At 39.4% G+C, this 26,907-nt stretch overlaps 2 protein-coding genes across 4 annotated transcripts in view; one reads left to right on the top strand and one right to left on the bottom strand.

Moving 5' to 3' along the window:
* LOC138969078 (ubiquitin-like protein 3) overlaps positions 1–7,832 on the bottom strand; it is a 17,251-nt gene extending 9,419 nt beyond the window's left edge. The window contains exon 1 of the mRNA XM_070341783.1: positions 7,398–7,832. Within this exon, the coding sequence (XP_070197884.1) occupies positions 7,398–7,427 (30 nt within the window). The 5' untranslated portion in view covers positions 7,428–7,832. The remainder of the gene's footprint in view (positions 1–7,397) is intronic.
* A 53-nt stretch (positions 7,833–7,885) lies between these two features.
* The window catches only part of LOC138969077 (syntaxin-binding protein 4-like), a 38,338-nt gene continuing 19,316 nt past the window's right edge, over positions 7,886–26,907 (top strand). For 2 of the 3 annotated variants that reach the window (XM_070341782.1, XM_070341780.1), the window contains exons 1-15: positions 7,886–8,006; positions 8,362–8,445; positions 10,020–10,099; positions 12,659–12,754; positions 13,534–13,603; positions 14,005–14,079; positions 15,395–15,507; positions 17,137–17,180; positions 17,828–17,879; positions 18,272–18,510; positions 18,886–18,982; positions 22,512–22,627; positions 23,374–23,451; positions 23,754–23,819; positions 25,916–26,077. In XM_070341782.1, the coding sequence (XP_070197883.1) occupies positions 8,363–8,445; positions 10,020–10,099; positions 12,659–12,754; positions 13,534–13,603; positions 14,005–14,079; positions 15,395–15,507; positions 17,137–17,180; positions 17,828–17,879; positions 18,272–18,510; positions 18,886–18,982; positions 22,512–22,627; positions 23,374–23,451; positions 23,754–23,819; positions 25,916–26,077 (1,371 nt within the window). In that variant the 5' untranslated portion in view covers positions 7,886–8,006; position 8,362. Of the gene's footprint in view, positions 8,007–8,356; positions 8,446–10,019; positions 10,100–12,658; positions 12,755–13,533; positions 13,604–14,004; positions 14,080–15,394; positions 15,508–17,136; positions 17,181–17,827; positions 17,880–18,271; positions 18,511–18,885; positions 18,983–22,511; positions 22,628–23,373; positions 23,452–23,753; positions 23,820–25,915; positions 26,078–26,907 lie in introns of all 3 variants that reach the window. The other variant, XM_070341781.1, reaches the window with a different exon arrangement.

Here is a 26,907-nt window from a genome sequence, read left to right as displayed (position 1 = left end):
ATGAAAAAGTGGGAGGTATCAATGTAGATCTATCTATATATAGGGTGTCTAAAAAAAAGTACCCAAAAAGACATTGAAACATCAGTACCGAGAAATGGAAAAACTAATATGTAAGCTAATACGCTAATATGTACCCCAGACAAAGAAACCTATAACAACTGAGGGCAAACATTCTCAGAGAAATCCAGAACATCCCACAGCAAACATTCCCCAATGTAATGAACAATATGGCAATGAGGATGCAGTCTGTCATTGGAAAACGGTTTGTTTGTTTGTTTGTTTATTTGTTGCTTAACGTCCAGCCGACTACGTAGAGCCATATCAGGACGAGGAAGGGGGGGATGAAGGGGGCCACTTGTCAAGCGATTCCTGTTTACAAATGCACTAACCCATTACTTGTGTCCCAGCAGGCTTTAGTAAAACTAAATTAATACCTACTGGAAGATTACCAGTTTCCAGTATGTTAAAATAGGCTTAACCTATCTACTGCTGGGCTTACATCAGAACACTAACAGATTAAACTATACATGAATCGCGAGACAAGCGGCAAGAGAAGAGATTTTTTGGAAAAAATACAGGTGAATGAGCAAGAAGGCAGAAAAAAGAAAAGAATTCATGAAGAAAAAGAGAGCATGACAGGAAAGAGGAACCAAAAATCTACCTAACAGCAAACTAGAAAGCTCCTGCGGTTCCAAAAACAGGAGGGGCCTTTAATTTCATAACCGCAGTGCCCCACTGTGGGAATTGGAAAACGGGGTGGCTACATTGATCACGTGGTGTGAAGAAACAGACGATCTCAACTGGAAACTGTGATTGTGAACAAAACTTCTATGAACTGACTACAAGTACAATATCATGCAAAAATGATTTCAATAAAGTTACTGACTTGTCTGTAGTATTGAAAAAAATCGGGTATTTTTTTTGAGACACCCTGTATATAATATTATATATACAATGAAAGTACACAATAAAACTCCAAAGCCTTTAAGTTTCAGATGTACTGCAGCTAACCTGGTTATAAATACATTACAGATGAAAAAGGAACAGACGAAAGCTGTTCATACCAATTACAATTGATTTCTTTGGCCAGAGTCCATCCTCACGAGTAACATTCAGGGGTCAAGACCATCAGCTGCAAGAGCTAGTGCTGCTGTGAGCTGTGAGCTTAAGTGCATTAGTCTTTAACACGATCAATAGTGTTTACGCCAAAGTAGATGCAAAACATGCTGCTTGCAGGCACAAAGTGTCCACAGAGGCTGGGCAAGTGAATTCATAAGCCAGTATTTAGAGAAGCTAGACATAAGGACAAAGTAGAATCCAGTGAGCTGCCACATTCTTATGGGCACATTCGGTGTAATACTAATAGTGATGGATCAATAAGCCCTGTATAATGCTCTTTCTACCGAGTTCCATCTCTATCAGACACAGTTTATGTGTCTCAGACGTGCGTGTAGAAACCTGTGGTGTCACAGTAAGGTAGCTCATGAAGTGAATTGCCAGAAAAAACTTGACTGCTTTGACTGCTGGCAAATCTCACAAAAGCAAAATGATTGATTGATTACAATTTAGACAGACCTATGATAAAGTGTGACTGTCTATTACCAATACCATCAGCGTTGTTCCCAACATCAGTGAACAATAAGTCAGATAATCCTGGATTGAAAATATATATTATATAGGTCCAAATGTCCTGGATTTGTCCACTTGATTGGAAAATTGATGATGCAAAGATCTCCTACAAGTGCAGTCAAAACTATGGACAGCCGACTGGCGAGTGGTCAGACCAATGCATCAGATAAAAAAAAGTATGTGTCAGTTAATTCAATGACCGAAGACCAAGGCCTGGGAACTACACTGTACCAACGATAACTGCCATCTGATACTGATAGTAATAACCTATGACTATGAGTATGACGTATGAATAAAAAAGCAACACAACTGTTCAATTCGCACAATGTTTTCTCTTGGCGTACTTTTGTATTTTGAATTTCTTCCAAATGTTTTGACCACAGAGGTTGATATTTTTTGCATTCACAAAGTAGTTAGTACTCCCCTCTTCGAATCATAATTGTACAACTAACTGAATCCTCCCTTTCCATTTGACAAGTCCTAGGAACAAAGATATATTATATATTATTTTCTGATTTTTTTTAAAGAACAAGAAGGGCAAAGCCCACACGACTCACATGCTGAACAGACCTTGATCTTTCTTTCAGAATAAATTTACAATAAAACTGAGAAAAACAATACTTCAAAATATATACATTTCAACTTTGAAGGACCCTGTGACCTTGACCTTGAAGTGAGGTCAAGTTGCCAAACATGTTTCTGAAGATCTTGTAACCATACACCATCAGGCCACAATTGGTGTTGATAGACTGCCGCCCGGAAGGACAGGCGGACGATGTCGGTGAGTATATAGACTCACTTTGGTAAGTATAATGTATTTCCCTCACACATATGTAGATTTGGAAGAGTTACCTTCCATAGTTCAAGCTCAAGGTCACTTCAAACTAGCTGTATACAATCCAACTTTAAAGGACCCTTGCGACCTTGACCTTGAAGCAAGGTCAACCAAACTGGTGTCCAAAGATAGGGCTTACATTGCCCTGTATAGCATACATAGCTAAGGTTGCCATTCTCAATAACTTCAGAAGAAAATGTGAAAAATGGTCGTTTTTAAGACAACAATTACGGCCCCTGTGACCTTGAACTTGAAGTGAGGTCAAGTTGCCGCACATGTTTTTTGAGATTTTGTAACCCCACATCAGGTGTTGATAGACTTAATAGTGTCCAAGAAATATCCAACGTTAAAGTTTTCCGGACGGACGGACGACTCGGGTGAGTACATAGACTCACTTTTGCTTCGCATGTGAGTCAAAAATGACCTCTGGCTACAAGGTAACATTTTAACAGAAACTACTAACAATCAATATTATCTCCAGCCATCTGACTTCCATTTATTCATAACAAATCTAGCAAAATAAGAGATGTATGAAAACATGAAAGTGTTATTAGCACTATGGTATTATACACACGGAGGGTATCAGACGCTGGCTATGGGTCCCCTTAAGGATTCAATTCCCTGTACTGACGAATGTCTGGCACTGGCAGGCTGACTCCTTGTAGTTATACAGCAGAACATGCAATGATGTATACACACCAATCAGAGAGTCTTGGAGAAAATATATCTTATTTACATGGCACATGCCCACTTGCATAAGTATACCCACTATCAAACATCAATGATTCAGCTCAATGGATGCAAAGGTACTGTACCTCCCAGGGGTGCAGGTATCCTTCTCTTTGATATTCTAGTTTTATGCGTATGAAATATTACAAGTGACAGTTTCTTTGATCTCTGTCACAATACACATTGGCAACCTCAAGAATGCCACGTTTTGAGGATGTGGATGGACTGTTAAGTGTTTTGGTGTGTATCCATGACAAACTTGCATGCAAATGTGAATGTGGCATCCCAGACATGCACAGCAGATATGTATGTATACTGCTCATTTTGTAGTTGTAACGAGTTGATTCACTGGTCTAACCAAAACTAAACTAAACCAGCAAACAACTATAAGTATAATGTATACTATTACTAACAAGTCACTCACCAAACACGAATAACAAGAGTGAGTTTGTTAATGTATCAAATAAAGTACCATTACCATAACATTTTTTTTCTAAAGATTGTAAGTGTAACACAGCCAGACAACTGAGACATACAATTACAAGAATGCACACAAACACAATAACAAGAATGCACGCAAACACACACAAACACAGTCTGGCTACATTTATGGTACATGTACAATAAAAATATTGGATTCACACTCACTGAAAGTTCAAGTGCAGAGCATTATTTCAAAGCAAACACCATGTATAACTATTTAAAGGCACCATCTGCCTCCTGTAAATCATCAGTTTCTGATCACAGACACTGCCATGCTTTTACATACATTACAAACATCCTTTCGTTTGAACACTTACGGCTAGAGAACACCCTAGGTGCTCACTACAGCGAGCGACTATTTTGCTTTGACTTTGGCATTCTGAAGACTCATTTAAAATACTGTAATATATATATATAATATATGGCCCTAGACCAAACTTCTAAAAATCTCAAGAATAAATTGAACAATAAAGAATATAAAGCAATCATTTTTGAATCTTTAATTTTAACAAGAAGAGCAAACGCTCGATCGAGTCACTTTCGCAGTTCTGAATATTATATGAGGCATCAGATGGACAGGAAGAAATTGCTATTCACAACACAATGAGTCACGTTCACATAAAATTTGAGCCCGGTCACTTTTATAGTTTCCGAGAAAAGCCCAACGTTAAGTTGTGTGTTGCCGAACAGAAAAGGCTAGTTATCTCCCTTGTTTTTCTGATAACGTTCGTAAAAGGCTACAGATGTAAATACTTTGATGTAAAGAATAATCCTACAAAGTTTCAATCACATCCGATGAACTTTGTCAAAGATATAAAATGTCTAATTTTTCCTTTGACGCTGACCTGTGACCTTGAAAAAGGTCAAAGGTCAACGAAACCATCGTTAAAGTGTAGAGGTCATTGGAGGTCACGACTAAACAAAATATGAGCCCGATCGCTTTGATAGTTTCCGAGAAAAGTCCAACGTTAAGGTGGTGTCTACGGACGGCCGGCCGGACAGACTAACACTGACCGATTACATAGAGTCACTTTTTCTCAAGTGACTCAAAAAGTCTAATTTGTGAGTTTTAATACGAAACTCATGAATTATTTTTTAAGCTTCCAACCTGAAATGCAATCCCATAGTACTTACTTGCTTACTGCCTTTCACGCCTGGTGGCGTGTAGGGCAGCAATCCCATAGTACATACTTAGTTAAAGATTGCCTGACCTAAATTTGAATCAATTTGAATGAAAAATGAAGGCGTGACAGTGCTGCCTCAACTTTTGTAAAAAGTTGGATATGACGTCATCGAAGAGATAATATATACAACTATATAAAAACAAGTCGCGTAAGGCGAAAATACAACATTTAGTCAAGCTGTCGAACTCACAGAATGAAACTGAACGCAATGCAATTTTTCAGCAAGACCGTATACTCGTAGCATCGTCAGTCCACCGCTCGTGGCAAAGGCAGTGAAATTGACAAGAAGAGCGGGGTAGTAGTTGCGCTGAGAAGGATACATGTACATGATGACAGTCCGTAGCACGCTTTTCTGTACCTCTCTTCGTTTTAACTTTCTGAGCGTGTTTTTAATCCAAACATATCATATCTATATGTTTTTGGAATCAGGAACCGACAAGGAATAAGATGAAAGTGTTTTTAAATTGATTTCAAAAATTTAATTTTGATCATAATTTTTATATTTTTAATTTTCAGAGCTTGTTTTTAATCCAAATATAACATATTTATATGTTTTTTGAATCAGAAAATGATGAAGAATAAGATGAACGTAAATTTGGATCGTTTTAAACATTTTTTTTATTTTTTACAATTTTCAGATTTTTAATGACCAAAGTCATTAATTAATTTTTAAGCCACCAAGCTGAAATGCAATACCGAAGTCCGGCCTTCGTCGAAGATTGCTTGGCCAAAATTTCAATCAATTTGATTGAAAAATGAGGGTGTGACAGTGCCGCCTCAACTTTTACAAAAAGCCGGATATGACGTCATCAAAGGTATACATTTATCGAAAAAAAGAAAAAAACGTCCGGGGATATCATTCCCAGGAACTCTCATGTAAAATTTCATAAAGAGCGGTCCAGTAGTTTGGTCTGAATCGCTCTACACACACACACGCACAGACAGACAGACAGACAGACACACACACATACACCACGACCCTCGTCTCGATTCCCCCTCTATGTTAAAACATTTAGTCAAAACTTGACTAAATGTAAAAAAAGAGAGGAAAAAATGGTCTGGGGATATGATTTGGAAGAACTTTACTGTACATTTTGATGAAGATCAGACCAATATTTTTCTCAGAATCGCTCTACACACAACACCTGCATGCACCCTCATCTCGATTCCCACTGAATCCCAGTCTATGTTAAAATTTCTGTTAGAATTTTTTCCCCAATAACTGGGGTAAGAGTACTACGACCAACTGAGGTGCACTAGCCACTACCTTACATAAAACTAACTGTGTTGTCATTTAAAGTATGGCCTACTGTGCACTTACGTAGTCTAACACTTAGGCCAAAAAAAATAATAGGTGTGGTTACGGTAACATAGCCAAAAAAAATAGGGTAGGAAGGTAGGCAATCACTTTTTTTTTTTAAACTTTTTTTTCTAATGTGTACAAATTATACCTACTTGACAGGGAAATAAGTGTGCGACTCGGGCGCTTTCGCTTTCATTGCGTTTTCTGCACTGTTTTTGTTTTTTTGTTTTTTGACAAATGTAAGGCCAAAAAAAAAAATAGGTGTGGTTACGGTAACATAGCCCCAAAAACTAGGGTAGGAAGGTAGGCAATCACTTTTTTTTTTTGGTTAACTTTTTTTCTAATGTGTACAAATTAAACCTACTTGACAGGGAAATAAGTGTGCGACACGGGCGCTTTCGCTTTCATTGCGTTTTTTGCACTCGTTTTTTTTTTTTTTTTGGACAAATGTAATAAAAAGTTATAGGATCGGCCCCTAAAAATAGGGTAGGTCGGGTTACCGTAACCACACCTATTTTTTTTTTAGGCCTAATAAAAAGTTATAGGGTCGGCCCCAAAAAATAGGGTAGGTCGGGTTACCGTAACCACACCTATTTTTTTTTTAGGCCTTATAACAGTGACAAATTGTCAAATGGTACAGTTCCAGATCTTCCAGTTTGAGTTTCAGCTGTTTATCTTAAACATGTGCATGTCCTACATTATTCAGCTAAATAGAAAGATCCTAATTCCTACACCGGTCATTTCAAGCTCACGCATTACCTGATGACAGAGTCATGAACATGTTGGGGTGCTTTAATATAAATGAAACTAAGTGTATAACTATTGAATTACACTTATTACACAATTTTTGAAACTAAAAATCTGTGAGTGTGATCTAGCGGATCTTACATTTAGTTTTAGCATTATCCATGTTGCCCAATGAAAAGACAGCCACCAATCAGTTGCAGTCCATAGGAACTCTTCATCATTGTTAATGTTATACAAATGTTCAACTGTCAAATAATGCTGATCCATCAAATTTAAAATGACAGAGCTTTGAAAAGCAAATGTCACTGTCAGGTTCATTGTCGTTCAACATGTCTGATGTCAAGGGAATACATGCAGTACTGAAACAAACGACAATCAGAAATATTGATCAAACTCAACTTGATACCAGACACAAACACAAAAGCACGACAGAACAGACACACAGACAATAACTGTCACACAAACAACAACGTGATAGGTAAACCACCTTGTCGCCAGGGATGTGACGACTCGCCATTTCGATTCAGCAGTCTTTCTTGGCCAGATATTGATTAATTCCAGGAAGTTTAAGACGCGATCACAGGTTCCCCTGTCAGCTCCACTGCATGGCAGCAAACTGACAGGCACTGACACTTTTCTTCCTGGACAGACACAACCAAGATGTTCGTGTTGTGTTTTTTTCCTCAAAGCCGTCTGCTTCTTGTCAGCTGAGGCGACGCCTTACGACGTTTTCGTGGTCTCAAACTCACGATCCACGCTATCCATGGTCAATTGAATCGAAGGAAGATGGGGAAAATCGATTTTCACGAGCAGAGAATACGAATACTGCTCGGTGGAAGCGAATTCAGAACCAATTCATCAACTTATAAACAGCGAATAGTGATGGACTGATGAGCCTGAGAAGGCTATGGCGGTGGGCAAGGCTTCATGGGAGATCTGTGACGTCAGGGAAGACTTCCTTCTATCTCTCGACTTCCGGTCGATGTCCCAAGAGAAGTTGAGACTTTTGGAAAGTGCAATGACTGAAATGATTACTGTTTTTTTCAGTCTGTCCAGATAGCCGTAAACTGTGTTGGGATTCACACGAAAAAGCGAGGTATGAATCTATTCAACCAGGCCATTTTTGTCTTAGTGTAGACAAGCGTGAATACGTTGTGTTAGGCCTTATTTTGCAAATTAGTGATGTTGACTTTGTTGTTAATGTTATGAAGTTCCATGCGTTTGATTGCCCGTTTGGTCTGTTTCCCGTTTAATCTATTCCCATTTTGTCTGCTGCCGTTGTACCCACACATCATTGAATTCCCAGATCGTTGGTCCACTCTAGTGGCAAAAAAATGAAAAAGGGCCAACCAAATTTAGTGTTGTATTGATTTGATTATTTACTGTTTATTTAGTGTTACCTGTACTTAATTTTTCGTGTTTTTATTGTTTTTTGTTGTTGTGAAGAACAGTATGTCAGTAATCCTGACTGTCACTGACACCCAGCATGAAGCTGTGGCAGATGCAGAGCTTGCCGTCAATGGATTTGATGCGCGGTAAGTTAAATTACTTTGTTTCTATCACAATCATTGAAATCACAGCATTCGTAGTGTAGCACCGTTGAGCACATCTTGCTTAAGAACTACTTAATGACGGGTTGTATTGTATATTTGATTTGGAGGTTTAGTTAAGGATTTTTTTCTCTGGTCATCTTTCTGTGCAGACTCACTATATTGGCGTCTGAGTGCCCTTTGTCAGTTACTGGAAAGTGTAAACTGTAATACAAGTTACAACTTTGTGACTGTAAGTGAAAACATCTTCATGTTCAAATGAATAACATCTTACAGCATTAAACAAAAGCCTGGTAGCATTAATGATGCATATAAACAAGCATTCACAGGGATGGCCACATTGCCATTGGGTACAAATCTAACAAATTTAGCACGCTAGCAGGGCGATTACCTGTAACTTGTGTAAGTTAATCATCAGTCCCCCAGAAATTGCAATAGCTCAGGAAGTACCACATACAGAAATTATGTCAGTGATAGTATGCAACATTGCATACAAATTCGTGAGAAAGAGCAGCTCTGTTGTTAGGTGCGACTTGATATTTGTCCACCTTGAGCAATGTTGTACCAGTCAAAAGTATGATTATTATTATGATTATTATTAGTGTCATTGTGTGTGGTCTTTTTGTGTTCTTTGAAATTGTTGACAAAATAAAACCTGTCATCGTCTCCCCATCGAACTCCAACCACTCCAAGATTTATTTATTAAGCTGTATACATGTATGTGTTAAAGGCACAGTAAGCCTCCCGTAAACCATCACAGATACTGTCAGGCTTTTACACTCAGTACAAACACGCTTCCATTTGAACGCTCACCGAACGGGAACATCCTGGCTGCTTTCTGCCGAGTGACAAATTTTCAAAGAATTTATTTTTGTGGACCGTCTGATCTACAATCAGGCGCCTCCTTTTGGCGCTAGAACTAACTTTTAAAATCTACATAATAAATTGACAGCTTGTAACACAAACATTCTTAAATCATAAAAGATTTCTTTTTTTATCAAGACAAGATCAGTACAATTCAAAGTTTTGAAAGTTTTAAAAAAATAGCCCGGAAGCAGGGTCACGAAAGGTCGTGTCTCAAAGCAGACGATTTTTCTACATAGCGCTCGCTTTCTTTGAAGCCAGCAGCCGCCGACAAGTTTGTGTGACTCGCAGCCGTTGGTTGCGTTTTAGAATCAGAGGTACACAATAACAAGCTATAGCAGATACAGCATTGAAATCACAAACTGACGACTAAATTGTGAAAAAAAGGAAAGTGGATCACACGGGTTCACGATGGCTCAGGGGTTAGATAAACCACGAAATCTGGTGTGTGGTTTATGCGAGCTAAATAGCAATTCAAACGTTTCATTTCATGCTATTAAATGCTATTGCAAGTGTGTTCCATAAGGTTAGAACTGCTTTTTTCATTAGAAGATTTAAATCGTTTCGTAAACCATTTGAGACATACTGGGGCTTTAACATGTGTGCTAACTATATAAATGTGTATACATGCTAATGCTTGGCAGTGATGGTGAACTCATCATTTGTGATCATGTACGTTGTCGTCCTCATTTCAGAAACGGAGATGATGAAGACGATGAGGAGAATGCACGTGAGGCAGAGCTGGTGGTTTTTGATGGCACAACACAAGGCTTAGGTAATGAATGTCAGAGCTATAAGAAGTCTTTCTTCTTATTGAATAATTGATGATGTGGACTTCTAAGTTTTAGTTCTTTTTTGCGTTGTGTAAGACTGTTTGAGTCATCTGAGTTATCAGGAGAGTCTTAGTAATAGTTTGAGGAGTGTTGGGCCGTCCTGTTTGGGTTTGGTTAATATAGGTAGACGGGCGCTGTGGCGGGGTGGTAAGACGTCGGCTTCTTAATCGGAAGGTCGAGGGTTCGAATCCCGGCCGCGGCCGCCTGGTGGGTTAAGTGTGGAGATTTTTCCGATCTCCCAGGTCAACTTATGTGCAGACCTGCTAGTGGCTTATCCCCCTTCGTGTGTACACGCAAGTACAAGACCAAGTGCGCACGGAAAAGATCCTGTAATCCATGTCAGAGTTCGGTGGGTTATAGAAACACGAAAATACCAACATGCTTCCTCCGAAAGCGGCGTATGGCTGCCTAAATGGCGGGGTAAAAACGCGTAAAATTCCACTCGTGCTAAAACACGAGTGTACGTGGGAGTTTCAGCCCACGAACGCAGAAGAAGAAGGTTAATATAGGTGACTTCCAGACATGCCCCAAGTTTGTCCGACTCTCAAATATACCAGGGTCAAGGCAGGGTCACGCTTAACACTTTCGCGACGGGAGGTGACTATATTAGTAATAGCGCTGCAACGCCCACGGACGGGAAGTGACTATTTTAGTATTAGACATACAAGGTACACGACTCGTGATTGCTTCCCGGTTTTTGAAGCTTGCAGTAAATTGAGTTGTTTCCCTTGACACACTTGGTGTGCCCTTCCGCCATATGTAAAATTAGTCTGGTTTGTGCGTTTTTTTCGAGAAAAAAAATGAATCGAAGGCGAGCCTTGTCACGGGAGGAGATTCTCCGGATGTTGGATCTTGAGGACCCTGTAGATCATGATTCCGACGTGTTGTTTTCGCCTCAAGAAAGCGATAATAGCAGTGATATTGAGGAAGAAACAGTCCCGTTGTTGCTGCTAGTATGAGTCGGCAAACTACACGTGTTAGGGTGGTACTGCATGAATCTTCGAATGTGTAGTTGCAAGGGGGGCGTGGCAGCACTGATAACAATGGATGGCTGGAGCCTAATCCTTTTGGAAATGTTCATAGGTGTACAGTTGGGACTTTGTTGTGAAAATGTGACTTATATTCAATATGGATTACCTAAACATCATTTGGTGAGTGTCACAGTTTTGTTTCATTTGAGTCAGGATGCTGTGAGTGAATGCGGGATTTGCTTGTTTTTTTCTTTGTACTGTCTCCTTATTTCTGTGTAGAATTTTAACAATATTTCAGCTAATTCATAGGTTTTACACCTTGTTTGGTTATAAAATTATTTAGAATACTTTCTGTTAAAAAATAACTTTTAAAAAAGCAGTGGAAAAGAAAACACACACAAAAAACGTTAAAAAACACAAATTATCCCCCTTTCACCCCCCCTTTGCTAAAACAAATCGCGTGACAAACTTATAAATAGCACGACTGAACTGGGCATCCATTTTTTAATTAGTACACAAAATTTGGTGGTGATTGGACTTAATTCAAGCTTGCTAGACAGATTTCTTTACAGTTACTGTTTTTTGGGAAGTTTCTTGGTGGCAAGCTTGGGCAGGCAGGACGTTAACGCCGTGGCAATGCTAGTCACAATAGTGTTAAGTTGAAAAATGGAAAATATTTGTTGAGACATTTTTGAAGGCTTTGAAACTCCACATTATTACCCAGGGTTTGATGAATGATGACATACAGGCAAGTTTTGTTGACCCTTTTGGAATTTCAAGGTCATGACACAGTTATGTTTGGGTAAAAACATGAACAATTTTTATATTCTCAGACTTTTTCTAGCTTAAACTTCTCACAGTTCCTTGGTTTGACTTCCACATATCTAAGTCTGGACGGCATTCTTCAAATTTTAAGGTCAAAGTGGGGTCATGTTTGGGTAACATTTTGAAAGAATTAAAAAATTTGCTTGAAATGAATGTTTTGAAACGTAGAGCTTTTAACTTTTGGGGTTTGATAACCTCTAGACCTGACCCAATCTGTCTGATCTTGGTCAAATTTCAAGGTCAAATTGAGTCAGTAACTGAGTAAATAGGAAAGTGTAATTTTCTTGAACGATTATGGGATAAGACTAAGACTAGAGCAGCAGCTTTTAACTTAAATTCTTTAATTTGCTTCTGATTCATATTGTGTATGACGAAGGTGAGTCATACAAGCATTTGTTTGTTGAGTGTCTGCTCTTCAGTAGTGCCATGAGGCTGTTTTAACTTTCAGTTGAAATTTGAAAAGACGATTTTCGGAAATTACTGTCAGGATTTGCAAGAGTTGTAGAAGAGTTGCATCCCCCTTAACTTGTACAAACAGGAAACTCATGGTCAACCAATTAAAACATCTATTTTATGTTGTCTTAACTTGTTTTGTTGCAGTCTGAAGAATCATGTATACATTTGTCTTCAGATTTCAGCTGATAACACAACTGTTGCACATCTTATATATATCTGGTAGGTAACTCCCTTTTTGTACATGCGCAGGTTTGAAAATCTGTGGAGGCTGCAGTGTTGATGGAAGACATGATGTGGCAATATTTATCAAGCGTATTTTGCCAGGAGGACTGGCGGAACAGCAGGGTAGGTACCAACAAAATTGATACCTAACGTGCCTCAGTGCCAGCAGTTGCCAAATAGGGATATGTTTTGATACAGTGGCGGCGTCAAAAGCGGCGCATGGTTGCCTGAATGGTAGGGTAAAAACAGTCATACACATAAAAACCCACTCGTGCAAAAACATGAGTGAACGTGGGAGTTTCAACCCATGAATGAAGAAGAAGAAGATACAGTGGAACCCCCTTTTAAGACCCACCACCCCCACCCAATTTAAGACTTCCATCCTTTTAAGTCCTTTCTTTTTTCACATTTTGTGGTCATAACCTGTGTAAATTTACTTCCATTTTAAGACTCCCTCCTTTTTAAGACCTGATTTTCTCAGATTTCAGTAGGTCTCATAATTGGGGTTCCAATGTACATGTACCAGGCTTCAAACAACTTCAAGAAGACTGAAAGTCACTGTATGTTGTGCTTTCAGCATGATGATCCCGTCGTGATATAACCCTTCGTGGTTGAAAACGACGTTAAACACCAAATAAAGAAAGAAAGCATGATGATAGGGTCTGATATTTTGACTTGAACAAGCCCAACTTGCAAGTATAGAGCTTGTCTTGTCAAAAATAAAACAAATAAAATAATTATGAACGATTTTTGAATCTGTAATGTACAGTGACTGATTGAGTCATTTTGAGGGTATAGCATAATTAAAAAAGCAATGTAATTACAGTAATTAGAGTAATCATGTATAGTTTTTGTTTTTAGCATTATGTTTTGTGAGGTGTTTTTTTCGATGATGTTTGCAGGAGGATTGGAAGAAGGTGATCTGCTACTGGATGTAAATGGGCAGAATATGGAGGGAGTCACTTATGACAGGTATATCTTTCTTCTACATAAAATGTTCAGGTAAAATATCTCATTCTAGAAATCTAGAAAATCACAAACACTTCTTTAGGCACACATGCAAGCATTTTCCAAAATAATGTTTGATATTCAGCTCTCTGAATATCAGCCCACCCACCCACCCCCCCCCCCCCTCCAAAAAAACCACAAAAACAACAACAAAAACACAATATTGACAAACAAACAAACAAAGCAAAACTACGAAACTGTCTCAATCATTACTTGTGTTCTCTGAACCGAAGCAGTTATGCCAGACGTAATTTCTTTGATATTTGTTGACAACACAGTCACAGGGAACTGTTACAGTACTGTGTAGCATACACTTCTTGAAGCACCATTATTGATCTCAGATATATAGGTATCATGTTTTTCAGAGCCCTGGCTATTCTGCGACAAGCATCCTCTTCAAACCATGTGGAAATGGTCATCACCAGGGATGAGGAAGCACGGTGAGAGAAAGAGATTTATTTATCCCCGAGTACGCTAGTACAAGGGCTCAGCAGTGTCTGTGTGTCTTTCTCCACGCTGGGAAACTACTGGGCACAGTTCGTTCAAAAGTTGATACACTAACTTGATAATAGGTCCGATTGATCGTAGTAAAACTTCATAATGTTACCTGGGACCTAAATGCGAAATAAACCACAAAAACGACTTGGCCGTAGGAGGAGTTCACACCGGCGGGGCAACACGCAGCCATTGACCTGATAGAACAGCCGAACGCGTCACACAAAAATACGTCATGACAAAGTTACACGCAAAGCGAAAGAGACTTTGACGTCATTTACTTTTGTTCGGAATTTTCCGTCTGTTCCTAGCTTGTCAGTGAAGACCTGACGTGAGTAAGCTTACCCAAAACGTCTTTGTTCTCTATTCTCATTGCAGCTGTGAAATAATCAGTCTTGTGTCTCGGTCGTGTAGGTACAGAGTTTGCTTTTGCAATCATTGTGTTCGTGTTGATGACGGCTTCATAAGACAAAATAATAAGCGAATCTATCGCGAGGAAGACGTTTATGTACAAATCACCGAACCCAACCCAATTTTTGTGTGCATTTTTCTGAAGAATAAACTGCATGTGGTTAATTTCATCCGTTTAATGCTTGTCGAAACATATCTGATCACAGATGAGGTCGCAGTTTGTAGGTTGAATCTATGAATCGGCCAGAGATAGATCTGCATTTCTGGTCAGAAACCAACATTCACACCACAGACATTCCAAACATTTATATTTATTGAGTGAGCTAGTCTGAAGAGTACTTGGGTCCAGCGTGAGCGTTTTTTATTTTATTTATTTTTATTTACGAGGATTTATATCGCGCACGTATCTCACCACACAAGGCGACTCACGGCGCATGTTACCTATTAATGCCGTGTGAGGTGGAATTTTTTTACACAATATATCACGCATTCACATCGGCCAGTAGATCAACAGCCTATAGGCGCTGCATCCACCTTTCACGGCCTATTATTCCAGGTCACACGGGTATTTTGGTGGACATTTTTATCTACGCCTATACAATTTTGCCAGGAAAGACCCTTTTGTCAATCGTGGGATCTTTAACGTGCATACCCCAATGTAGTGTACACGAAGGGACCTCTGTTTATCGTCTCATCCGAAAGACTAGCACTTGAACCCACCACCTAGGTTAGGAAAGGGGGGAGAAAATTGTTAAAACTACTTAACCTGTCCTTTTTGGGGTTCTGCTAGTGTTGTGATTTTATATTTATTGACATTTGGACATTATACTCAATGTTATTTTCTTCCAGGGAAGCATTTATGGAGCTGATGTCTAGTTATGCATCAGGGGCAGGAGAGGTGAATCAAGGCAAGGCACCTTCTGTCAAGCAGGCATTTAATGGCGAACATACCATGAATGCAGGTTTGTGACCCATGTTCTTTTACCCTCCATTGAATTGTTCTAGATGTGCTTGAAGTCTTATGGTACATGTACTACAAGACCTTTTTTTTTAAAAATGTAGTTTTTAACAGTTTTTTTAATTTTTATTTAAAAAAAATAAATTTTGTTTCTCTTTTTGGCTCACGAAGTGTAGCCTATGCGATCGTAACTTTGTCTGTCTGTGCGTGCGTGCATATGTGCGTATGTGCGTATGTGCGTGCGTGCGTGTGTATGTCTGTGGTAGAAACTTTAACATTTCGTCATTTGAAGACGTCACATTATGGCGTAAGAGGGTTAGACGTCACGCGAAGGAATGTCTCGGTCATTGTTATTTTGAGCGGGCCGAGACTATTTGGCAGTCGTGTCTGTAAGTAGGCTACATGCAGACAGACAGATCTAGATCTAGTGTCTCTCTTTCTTGCACAGTGTCACCAATGCTTACTGTGTGTGTGTGTGTATGTGTGACGGAGTGATTGAGTTTGTGTTACTGTTTGTCGATTTCTTACGTGAGCCTTGAAGGCTTCGCCTCTTGTTATTGTTTTCATCCTCTCTTTTCTTGCTTGTCCCGACGATTGTTGCTTCTCCCAGTATGCTCTCACGCCTCCCCGTCCCAGCACTCACTGCAACATCCACCCCTGAACTTTACTACGAAACCTTAGTTATGAACTTTCTGTATTTAGGATGAGACAACAGCATTTTTAGGATGCTGTTTTCTCAGCCCTTCTCTTCATAACAGCTTTTAAATTTAGGTCTCTTTCTCCATAACATCAAGTTTTTTTCAGATTTTGGTATATCTTAAAGGTCCTTGTCTACATTTGTATACCGAAATCGCCATTTGACCATTAAAATGCAGAGTCTATTATCTACAATTATCAACAATACACCCCCTTTCGATCAGGAAAGACGAAGCCAGTGTAGCCGTTTGAAAATTCATTGTAGTATTCCAGCGTAGTACTCATAGTAGGATATCCTTATTTGGAAAATGCCAAGCGCAAAACTCCTCTCAAATCCCGTGCATTTCGTGCGTTTAAAAAAAAGCGTGGACAGCGCTCCAGTGTCAAACTGTTGCTGCACTTGTTTGGGCGTGGCTATAAGCATAGTGACATGAATTTGATTGGTCAGTATTTTTAGGCAAAGCACATGTTCTCAGCAAACAGAAAACAAAATATTGGAAGCGTGAGTCACGCTACCCAAAAATAAAAAAATTTTTACATATATTTTTTTTTCTATAACTTTTTTTCCCATGGTTCATTCATCATCTGACATAACTTTTTAGCGAAATCTAACCATAAGATTATTGAAAAAAAGCAAAAATGTAGACGACCACCTTTAACACTGAGGGATCACTTTATTATGGACTATTTTTGTGATACATTGTGATTATTTCTGATCGATCTCATATTGTGTAAATGCATTGACCTTTTTATGTGATCAAGGTATGGTTAATGGCATATGCTTATTTATATGAGATAACTATTTGTATTTGATATTCTTCTCCCACTTATAGGATTATCCTTGTCTGATGAATGACTTGACTTTGGTTGCTTGTAAGCAATCAGATAGCAGCCTCTTGAGAAGTCAATTCATGTAGCCTCTTGCGTTTCATTACAGATGGGTTTGAAGATGTCCAGTCACACATGGAAGGATATTATAAGGTGAGAGGCCTGTCAAAATGCAGTATTTACGTAACATTTTGTAATGAGTGCGATCCTTGCATTGATTTATTCACCCTTTGTTTCAGCTTTGTCTTTTTTCTTCACCATTTGTTACCCCCCCCCCCCCCCCCCAGCCCTCATCCCAACCCTCTTCTGCCTGTTAGTACATGACATGCCAAATCAGTCTGGAATAAAGGCAATTGCCCCTGATGGCTCAACTCTTTGCTCCTACCCCATGTTGTCGTCAGGCATCCGCAGTTGACAAAATGCTGAAACTTTTTTTAAATTGCTGTAAACTTTGTCGTTATATTTTGCATGTCAAAATGTATCTCCTGTTGGCGGAAGGGGACGTCCAGGACTACCTTAAACTTTGGAAAACCGCGATAACATTTACAGTCATTATTGCAGATTCGCAGAAGAAAATAAATGGAAGAAACATATCTGTACTTATAGTATACAAGGAAAGCTTGTTGCATATTTTTCAGGATACAAATTTAGTAGTTGGACTGTACTTGGTTGCAGCTCATAAGCATACTGAATTTCAAGTACCTTTCAGTAGAAGCACCTAAAAAGAGAAATGCTGTCCTCTATGTTATGATAATTGCCTTTGTTTCAAGCATTTACATTTTACAATGTTTCTGTTTCAGCAAACATTAGGTCTTCGTTCAGATGAGGATCTTCCAGAGGGATTTGACGAAGGTGAATATGTGTTTGGATTGGTGATATTTCTGCTATTAATACTGTTCAGGGTGTTTGAATTTACAGATTAAGTTTGGACAACAAGTTTACCTCCTTTTAGATCTAGAGCTTAAAGCTCATACTCAATAAACAGTTGTCGGTGGTGTTGAAAGTAATTTGCATGCATTGACAATGACACCAGGTCAATTACCTAAGTAGGTTACTGGAACTATCTTTCAAGGGGACTGTCCTGAAGGTTAATGCAGTTATGTGACCTTCAACGTGAACGCAAACTACTTGTGGCCTGCAACTTTTGAGATTCAGAGCTTTTTACTCTTGAGATCCAGAGCATTAGAACCAGTGCCAAAAGATGCTTGGATCCAAACATGAGAACGTTCATTTTGCTGTTGCAGAAAATTCGTCTCAACACTATTTTGAGGATTCAAACAACAGTCACTACAGTCCAGCATCCAGCTGTAACAGTGAACTCGCTCGACACATCTCTCCTCCCAGTCCGCAGTCCGTCAGTCACCAAGGGGACTCGCAATCCGCCAACCTCAGGTCCCTACGATCAGTGCTGTCTCACAGTTTCCCTCAGGCGTTCGACTCTGTCAACCCCTCATCTCGCTTCCCTGTGGGCAAGCTGGAAATGGTGAGTTGTTGGGAGGCAACTTGTTAAGCTTTGTACGAACTTTTCTTTTTGAGATTCAAGAGCGATGGTGATTGTTGCTTCCTGGTTAAGGGGAGACCCCACACAAGGTAATCTTCAGAAATCACTAAAACATGTGTTTTGGGTTTTTAGCTTTTTTTGGCCAATAAACATGTCTACTTTCATTTTCTTTTCTTTTTAAGTATGAAATGTTAAAATGTTATTAGAAATGTACAAATAAAGAGTTTAATTTTGCCATGTGTTGATGTGTTGGCCTTTGTTTCAAGTGAAAAAAGTTGAGTGGGCTGAATCTGATTTCTCTCCTACATTATTTTTTGCCGAATTATCAGTGATTTACTGTGCAATATCCTGTTTCAGACATTACAGAGTTTGGGGTTTGTGATATCGGCAGAGAAGCACATAGAGCTGTTTAGAAGCATTCCCGTGGACTCCCAAGGCCTCGCTACTTTTGATGGTGAGTTTATGAATGAAGAATTGACTAAGAATGTGGCCGTGATTCTGGGTTGGATCCTGATGCAAGGGAGGTAACACACCAGAAATAGGTGTTCTGAATGTATCTGAGCTTTTTGAGGGCATTTCACTACTGATGTCGTACCCCAGCTTTTTGTGAAATCTAGCTTGCTTATTACGCCATTGTTTCTATATGTATTTTGAATATATGACGATAACACCCGTTTTACCTCAAAAACCCCCATTAATATGCACTCAAGGAAAACAGCAGTGTTGGGAGTCCAGTTGAAAAAAAATAAGGGAGTGGGTAGGGGTGATAGTCACAAAGGAGAAAAGATTACCCTTACAATTAAGACAAGAGGCGAAGCCTTCAAGGCTCACGTAAGAAATAGACAAACAGTAACACAAACTCAATCACTCCGTCACACATACACACACACACACACACACACACACACACACACACACACAGTAAGCATTGGTGACACTGTGCAAGGAAGCGAGACACTAGATCTAGATATGTCTGTCTGCATGTAGCCTACTTACAGGGACACGACTAAGAGTAATACCTAATATTCTGGACTCGCAACGAAATATACAAACACATGACAATGAACAACGTTTCGACCTAATGGTCTTCAACAGGTTAAAAAAAAAAATGAAAACAACAATACAAATATCAAAACGACTTATCAGAGAAGATGATGTCCTCCAAGCGCAAAAGAAGGGGGAAGGGAGATAAATCAAAAAGAAAAACAAGTCGCGTAAGGCGAAAATACAATATTTAGTCAAGTAGCTGCCATTTTTCAGCAAGACCGTATACTCGTAGCATCGTCAGTCCACCGCTCATGGCAAAGGCAGTGAAATTGACAAGAAGAGCGGGGTAGTAGTTGCGCTAAGAAGGATAGCACGCTTTTCTGTACCTCTCTTTGTTTTAACTTTCTGAGCGTGTTTTTAATCCAAACATATCATATCTATATGTTTTTGGAATCAGGAACCGACAAGGAATAAGATGAAAGTGTTTTTAAATTGATTTGGACAATTTAATTTTGATAATAATTTTTATATATTTAATTTTCAGAGCTTGTTTTTAATCCGAATATAACATATTTATATGTTTTTGGAATCAGCAAATGATGGAGAATAAGATAAACGTAAATTTGGATCGTTTTATAAATTTTTATTTTTTTTTTACAATTTTCCGATTTTTAATGACCAAAGTCATTAATTAATTTTTAAGCCACCAAGCTGAAATGCAATACCGAACCCCGGGCTTCGTCGAAGATTACTTGACCAAAATTTGAACCAATTTGGTTGAAAAATGAGGGCGTGACAGTGCCGCCTCAACTTTCACGAAAAGCCGGATATGACGTCATCAAAGACATTTATCAAAAAAATGAAAAAAACGTTCGGGGATTTCATACCCAGGAACTCTCATGTCAAATTTCATAAAGATCGGTCCAGTAGTTTAGTCTGAATCGCTCTACACACACACACACACACGCACGCACACACGCACGCACACACGCACATACACCACGACCCTCGTTTCGATTCCCCCTCGATGTTAAAATATTTAGTCAAAACTTGACTAAATATAATGAGCAATGAAAAATGAAACCAAAACGAAACAAATCAGAATGATAACGCTTGAAGGGCCTGAAGTTGAAAGAGAGAGAGAGAGAGAGAGAGAGAGAGAGAGAGAGAGAGAGAGAGAGAGAGAGAGAGAGAGAGAGAGAGAGAGAGAGAGAGAGAGAGAGAGAGAGAGAGAGAGAGAGAGAGAGAGAGAGAGAGAGACAGAGAGAGAGAGAGAGAGAGAGAGAGAGAGAGAGAGAGACACACAGAGAGAGAGAGACACAGAGAGAGAGAGACAGAGAGAGAGAGAGAGAGAGTCAACAATACCTGCGACACGACTGACAACTAGTCTCGGCCCGCTCAAAGTAACAATGACCGAGACTTTCAGTAATTCCTTCGCGTGACGTCTAACCCTCTTACGCCATAATGTGACGTCTTCAAATGACGAAATGTTAAAGTTTCTACCACAGACATACACACGCACGCACATACGTGCGTGTGACGTCTTCAAATGACGAAATGTTAGAGTTTCTACCACAGACATACACACGCACGCACATACGCACGCACGCACGCACGCACAGACAGACAAAGTTACGATCGCATAGGCTACACTTACGTGAGCCAAAAATTGACGATCTTATATATTTTGTATACAATTGTTTTGAGTCTGCTATGGATATACTTCACTCCCAGGAAACAGACATACTGACTAACAAACAAACAAACATACAAGAGAGGATGAGAAAAATATGTGGCCTATTAGGCCTAAAAAAAAAATAGGTGTGGTTACGGTAACCCGACCTACCCTATTTTTAGGGGCCGACCCTATAACTTTTTATTGACTCACATGCGAAGCAAAAGTGAGTCTATGTACTCACCCGAGTCGTCCGTCCGTCCGTCCGTCCGGACGTCCGGACGTCCGTCCGTCCGTCCGGAAAACTTTAACGTTGGATATTTCTTGGACACTATTCAGTCTATCAGTACCAAATTTGGCAAGATGGTGTATGATGACAAGGCCCCAAAAAACATACATAGCATCTTGACCTTGCTTCAAGGTCAAGGTCGCAGGGGCCATAAATGTTGCCTAAAAAACAGCTATTTTTCATATTTTTCCCATTTTCTCTGAAGTTTTTGAGATTCAATACCTCACCTATATATGATATATAGGGCAAAGTAAGACCCATCTTTTGATACCAGTTTGGTTTACCTTGCTTCAAGGTCAAGGTCACAGGAGCTCTTCAAAGTTGGATTGTATACATATTTTGAAGTGACCTTGACCCTGAACTATGGAAGATAACTGTTTCAAACTTAAAAATTATGTGGGGCACATGTTATGCTTTCATCATGAGACACATTCGGTCACATATGATCAAGGTCAAGGTCACTTTGACCCTTATGAAATGTGACCAAAATAAGGTAGTGAACCACTAAAAGTGACCATATCTCATGGTGGAAAGAGCCAATAAGCACCATTGTACTTCCTATGTCTTGAATTAACAGCTTTGTGTTGCATGACCTTGGATGACCTTGACCTTGGGTCAAGGTCACATGTATTTTGGTAGAAAAAATGTGTAAAGCATGTGAGTCGTATGGGCTTTGCCCTTCTTGTTACATTTGTCAACAAAAAAAAACCCCACAACCGAGTGCAGAAAACGCAATGAAAGCGAAAGCGCCCGAGTCGCACACTTATTTCCCTGTCAAGTAGGTTTAATTTGTACACACTAGAAAAAAAAGTAAAAAAAAAAAAAGTGATTGCCTACCTTCCTACCCTATTTTATTTTTTTGGCCTTACTGGTGTTCTTTGTGACATATGTGTCACTTCTTCACCGTTTTATGGTTGTGCCTCTTTTTATTTAAGGCCTGCTGATGTTATGAACGGGCTTGAACTGTGTCACTGAATAAAAGCTCTTTGCACAAACGTTTGTCAGTGATTCATTTGAATTATATGTCTACAGACTTTGTGAGAGCGGTGAAGCAAGTTTTTCGTGATGAACTGCAGACCAGAAGCAGCAGTCCACACAGTACCCCACTTTTGTCTCCAGACTCATCCGCTGTGACGTCACCGACACAGGTCAGCGTGCTAGTACATATTTTAGTTGCATGATCATAAAGAAATATGGCAGCCACAAAAGCATTATCATAAAGAATTGTGAACAGCTCAGTGTTGCAAATATTCCAGGAGTGTTTTTCATTGTGAGAGGAAGGCCATGCTTGTTCTAAAAAAAATATAAAAAAATTGTGAGAAAAAAAAGATGACAAAGAAACATATATTATATGCAGCAGAATCAGATTTCTCCGATGCTATAGAACTAGGTAAAAATATGTTCAAAAGATGTTTAATTTGCTTAATGAAAACCTTGCTGTCGTTCAAGCAGACAGACGGACATTGAATAACTCATTGAAAGTAATGTGTAACATTGGTCAAGTTGCCCAAGTTGGAGTGTTACTTTGTAGTCTTAACTTCCAGGGATACGTCTTGTTGTTAATGTAGCATGCGTCTATTCCAGCCCTTTAACTCATTGTCTCCCAGGTATGGATATATCCGTACCCACTCATATGGCTCTATCTGACCAGGTACGGATATATCCGCTCAGACTGTTAGTTTCAGTCGCTTCCTGTAAAGTCCATCTAACGCCTGCATTCCAGCGTGTTGATACACAGTTACTACACAGTTACTACAATTCTGAGTGACCTGCTGCAGCACAGCTGGTCTCGGCTAAAAAAAAACTTGGTCAGCATAGGTGGGGTAGAAAGTGTTAAAAGAATTCCAATGGTAATGCTAAGTATTGATGATCTGTGCTTTGAAACTGGTTTCAGATGAATGGCTTTTTGGATGATGAAAGCCCTCTGCAACAGGAGAATGAGATTCTTCGCAAACAGATTGAATCATTGAAGGTGAGTTTACTTTATTGAACCAAAAAATTGTAAAGTGTAGCAGAGAGTAGTATCTAACTCCTGCACACAATTTTTTCTCCTTTTTTGTGTGGAAAAAAGTGACTGAAAGGGGCAAGTTAACTTTAATTTCTTAGAAATTAATTTGTACTGACTTTGATTCACAAATTGAGTGCGTGAGTGTAAGTCTTCAGTTGCTTGGTGTGTGTGTGCATGCGTACATGCGTGCGTGCCGTGTGTGTATGTGTGTGTGTGACAACAAGAAGGAAAGATTTTAGGACCTGTTTAAATGTTACGTGTTTCAGGAAGAGTTACAGGAACAGAAACACTTGTGTCAAAAAGCAGAGGAACAGGTGTTGACATTAAGAAGGGTAAGCCTGTCATTTGTTTCTCTGTGTGTGTAATTTAAGCAAGCTGTTTTCATCCTTTACAGATATACAACATGTTTGTATTTTGCAGTGAGAATGATTCAATGGAAAAGCAATATGAACACCACATACTAACCTAAGAGCAGAAGACTGATGATTAAGCAGACACTGAGTTGAGATAGTTGTACATGTACAAAGAGTAAAATATATTTTTGTGTTTGTTTTGAGCTGAATTACTTCCCTTTCAGTTGCTTCATCTTCATCGCAGCTACCTTTTATTTCAGCTTATGTTTAACAAACATAACAGGAGGTTTGGACAGTTGGTTTGATGGAAAAGACCTCTAGTGGAATGCATGAATGGAGACTATCAAGCTAGTTGGGAACTAAATCCAAAGTTCGAAACTATCGCTCTAGTGCGCAATGCATGGCACGATATTTTCAAAAGTTCCGACCTAAGTTGGTGACTAACTTGCCCAAATTTAGTCCTCTTCCGAGGAGGACCAAATTCCTTAGTTTCGAACTATTGCAAAAACAAAAATGGCGGCCGCCATGACAGTCTTTGATTTTGCTGTACAAAAAAATCAAATATTCGGCAGTCCGACGCATGAACCAAAGAATGATGTCGACAAAGAAATTGAAACATTGATTGGGCATTGAATAATGTATTAATTGTATCTAATTATTCATGTTAAAGACCAGCACAAAATTGCAATAATTTAAATATGTCACTGACATAAAGTATTCTACCCGATCTGGAAAAAAAGAAGAAAATCATAAGTGCATGATTCGAATCACTGATGATGTCTTGTAATTCGGTAGTGTTTCCAGTTAATCTTTTCTCTTTGCATCTCACAATTATTTTACTAGTTTATTTTGTAAGTAGAACGTTGTTGGCTCCTTTTGTACCTATATGAGTTATGACATCACACATTTTCAAGGATTTGCTTGCTAACTTGCTTGTTTCTTACTTTGTTTTATCATTCATAATGATCGCTCCAAATTACATTCCTTCCTTTGTCTGGCACTCTTGTTCTCAACTCTCTCCCTCCCTCTTAGCGGTTTAGAGAGAGGGAGAGAGAGAGAGAGAGAGAGTGTGTGTGTGTGTGTGTGTGTGTTCGTGTGTGTGTATGCGTGTGTGTGTGTGTGTGTGTGTGTGTGTGTGTGTGTGTGTGTGTGTGTGTATGTGTGTGTGTGTGTGTGTGTGTGTGTGTGTGTGTGTGAGAGAGATAGAGACTGAGAGAGAGAAAGAGAGAGAGAGTTGATCTATTATGTCTTGATTCCCTCATTTAATTTTCTTTTGTTGTATAGTGTAGAACTTAGAAAGCTTCATGACATACCTGTGGTGCGGTTTTATGGTCGTTTAACTCTCCATCAGTGAACCATGCAATTATTTCTTTTCAACGATTGACTCGGTCTCTACTGACAACTCTAAACTCCACAAAACACGACTTTTTTCAGTTCAGAAATGTCAGTCTCGCTCCCTTGAATTGAAACACAAACTTAAATACATCCATACATCATTGTCTGTTACAAAGTTCTAGCTTTGCTTTAAATGCACAATCATTATGAGGGACACGGACCTTTTCCAAGGACATACCGACTGAGCCATCACTCAAATATTCGACGACACTGACTCAGCCTATATTCTGCGTACATCTCCCCGGCTGGGCAGTTTTAGCTCTCGTAATGTGCGGAAGAACTGAGAGAAACGTTTGCGTTCCGCTTATGTTTGTCTTGTTTGCTTGCCAATATAATATTGCATCGATCAACCACTTTCGCACTAATACCATGCTCCCATGCTGGTTTGTTTACCACTTTCGAAGGTGAAGAGTTCACCGCGCCTGCGCAGTGATGGGGATTTCCCTATGACGTCACCTGAAAGTTATGACCTACTCTTTTAGTTGGTAACTAAGTAGTCTCGACCAAGTTCGCTCTCATGCGTTGTAGACTGACTAAATCTTTAGTTACGAACTGCTTAGTTCGAACCTACGTTTAGTTGCTAACTATAATAGTCTCCATTCATGCATTCCACTACTGATCACAATAATAGGTTTGGACTAAATTCAGAAATGATCCCAAGTATTCTGATTTATTGCCAGGAGTCGCAAGCTGCAATGGAGGAGAGTCGTTCGCTGAGAACCAAGTTACGTCTGGCAGAGCAATCCCAGGAGGCCGCACGCAAGATGGAGCAGGACTACGAACAAGTGGTAGCCATGCTGGAGAACGAAATTGCCCATCTCCGGCTTCAAATATCAAAATCTGTAAGTGCCAAAGTTAAAAAAAGAAACAAAAAACAACAAAACACCACAAAAAAAACAGTTTAAGAATATGTGACCGGTTCTCACAAAATGGTAGATAAGTCGCTGATGGCCAGCTGCTCAGCGAACAGAATAAGGTAGTGAGGGTGAATATGGTTGAAATTCACTTTTTTGCTGTTTCGGAGAGAACTGTGCTTCATTTACCTTATACTGCCTGCATTGGTCAAAATCATCCAAAAAATGTGTTAAACTTGATTTTATTGATACCTACTATTGATCCGAAGCGTCCCTTTCTTGTAAACAAAGGCCACACAAGGCCACATTGTCAAACTGATTATATGCAGAACCCCCGCTTATTATACATCGTTGGAAAGGTCAAAGACTACATTTTTATCTGGTGCACCAAGACTTTCATAGAAACACAATCATAAAGGTTGTAACGGGAAAAAAAAAATCTTTCTGGTCTCCTTTCTATGCTCTTTTATACTATTTATCACCATTTCATAAGCTATGAAGCATGTATTACCTAGGTTGCTAGGGAAAAATACCTGTTTTCAGTTTGACAACTTCAACAGTGATTTTCTTAACATGGCTGACATGCCGGTTAGTAGCTTTAAACTAATATAACAAAGTCTTTTTTTTTGTACCACGCTCTTGCTTCTTCTTCTTCTTGCGTTCGCCGTCACACCATCAGGTTAGTCTGCGAGACGAATGACGTCGTGGCTTCCAGGTCTTGTCTGCTCCCATAGAGTTTGGTGCGGAGAGGGACTGATGCTGGCCACACTTTGTCTCTGATTGGTTTGAGTTGGGGGCATGTCATTAAGACATGTTCT

Source organism: Littorina saxatilis, linkage group LG6 (assembly GCF_037325665.1).
Source record: "Littorina saxatilis isolate snail1 linkage group LG6, US_GU_Lsax_2.0, whole genome shotgun sequence".
Classification (NCBI taxonomy): Eukaryota; Metazoa; Mollusca; class Gastropoda; order Littorinimorpha; family Littorinidae; genus Littorina; species Littorina saxatilis.
This window is presented reverse-complemented; position numbering and strand designations above follow the sequence as displayed.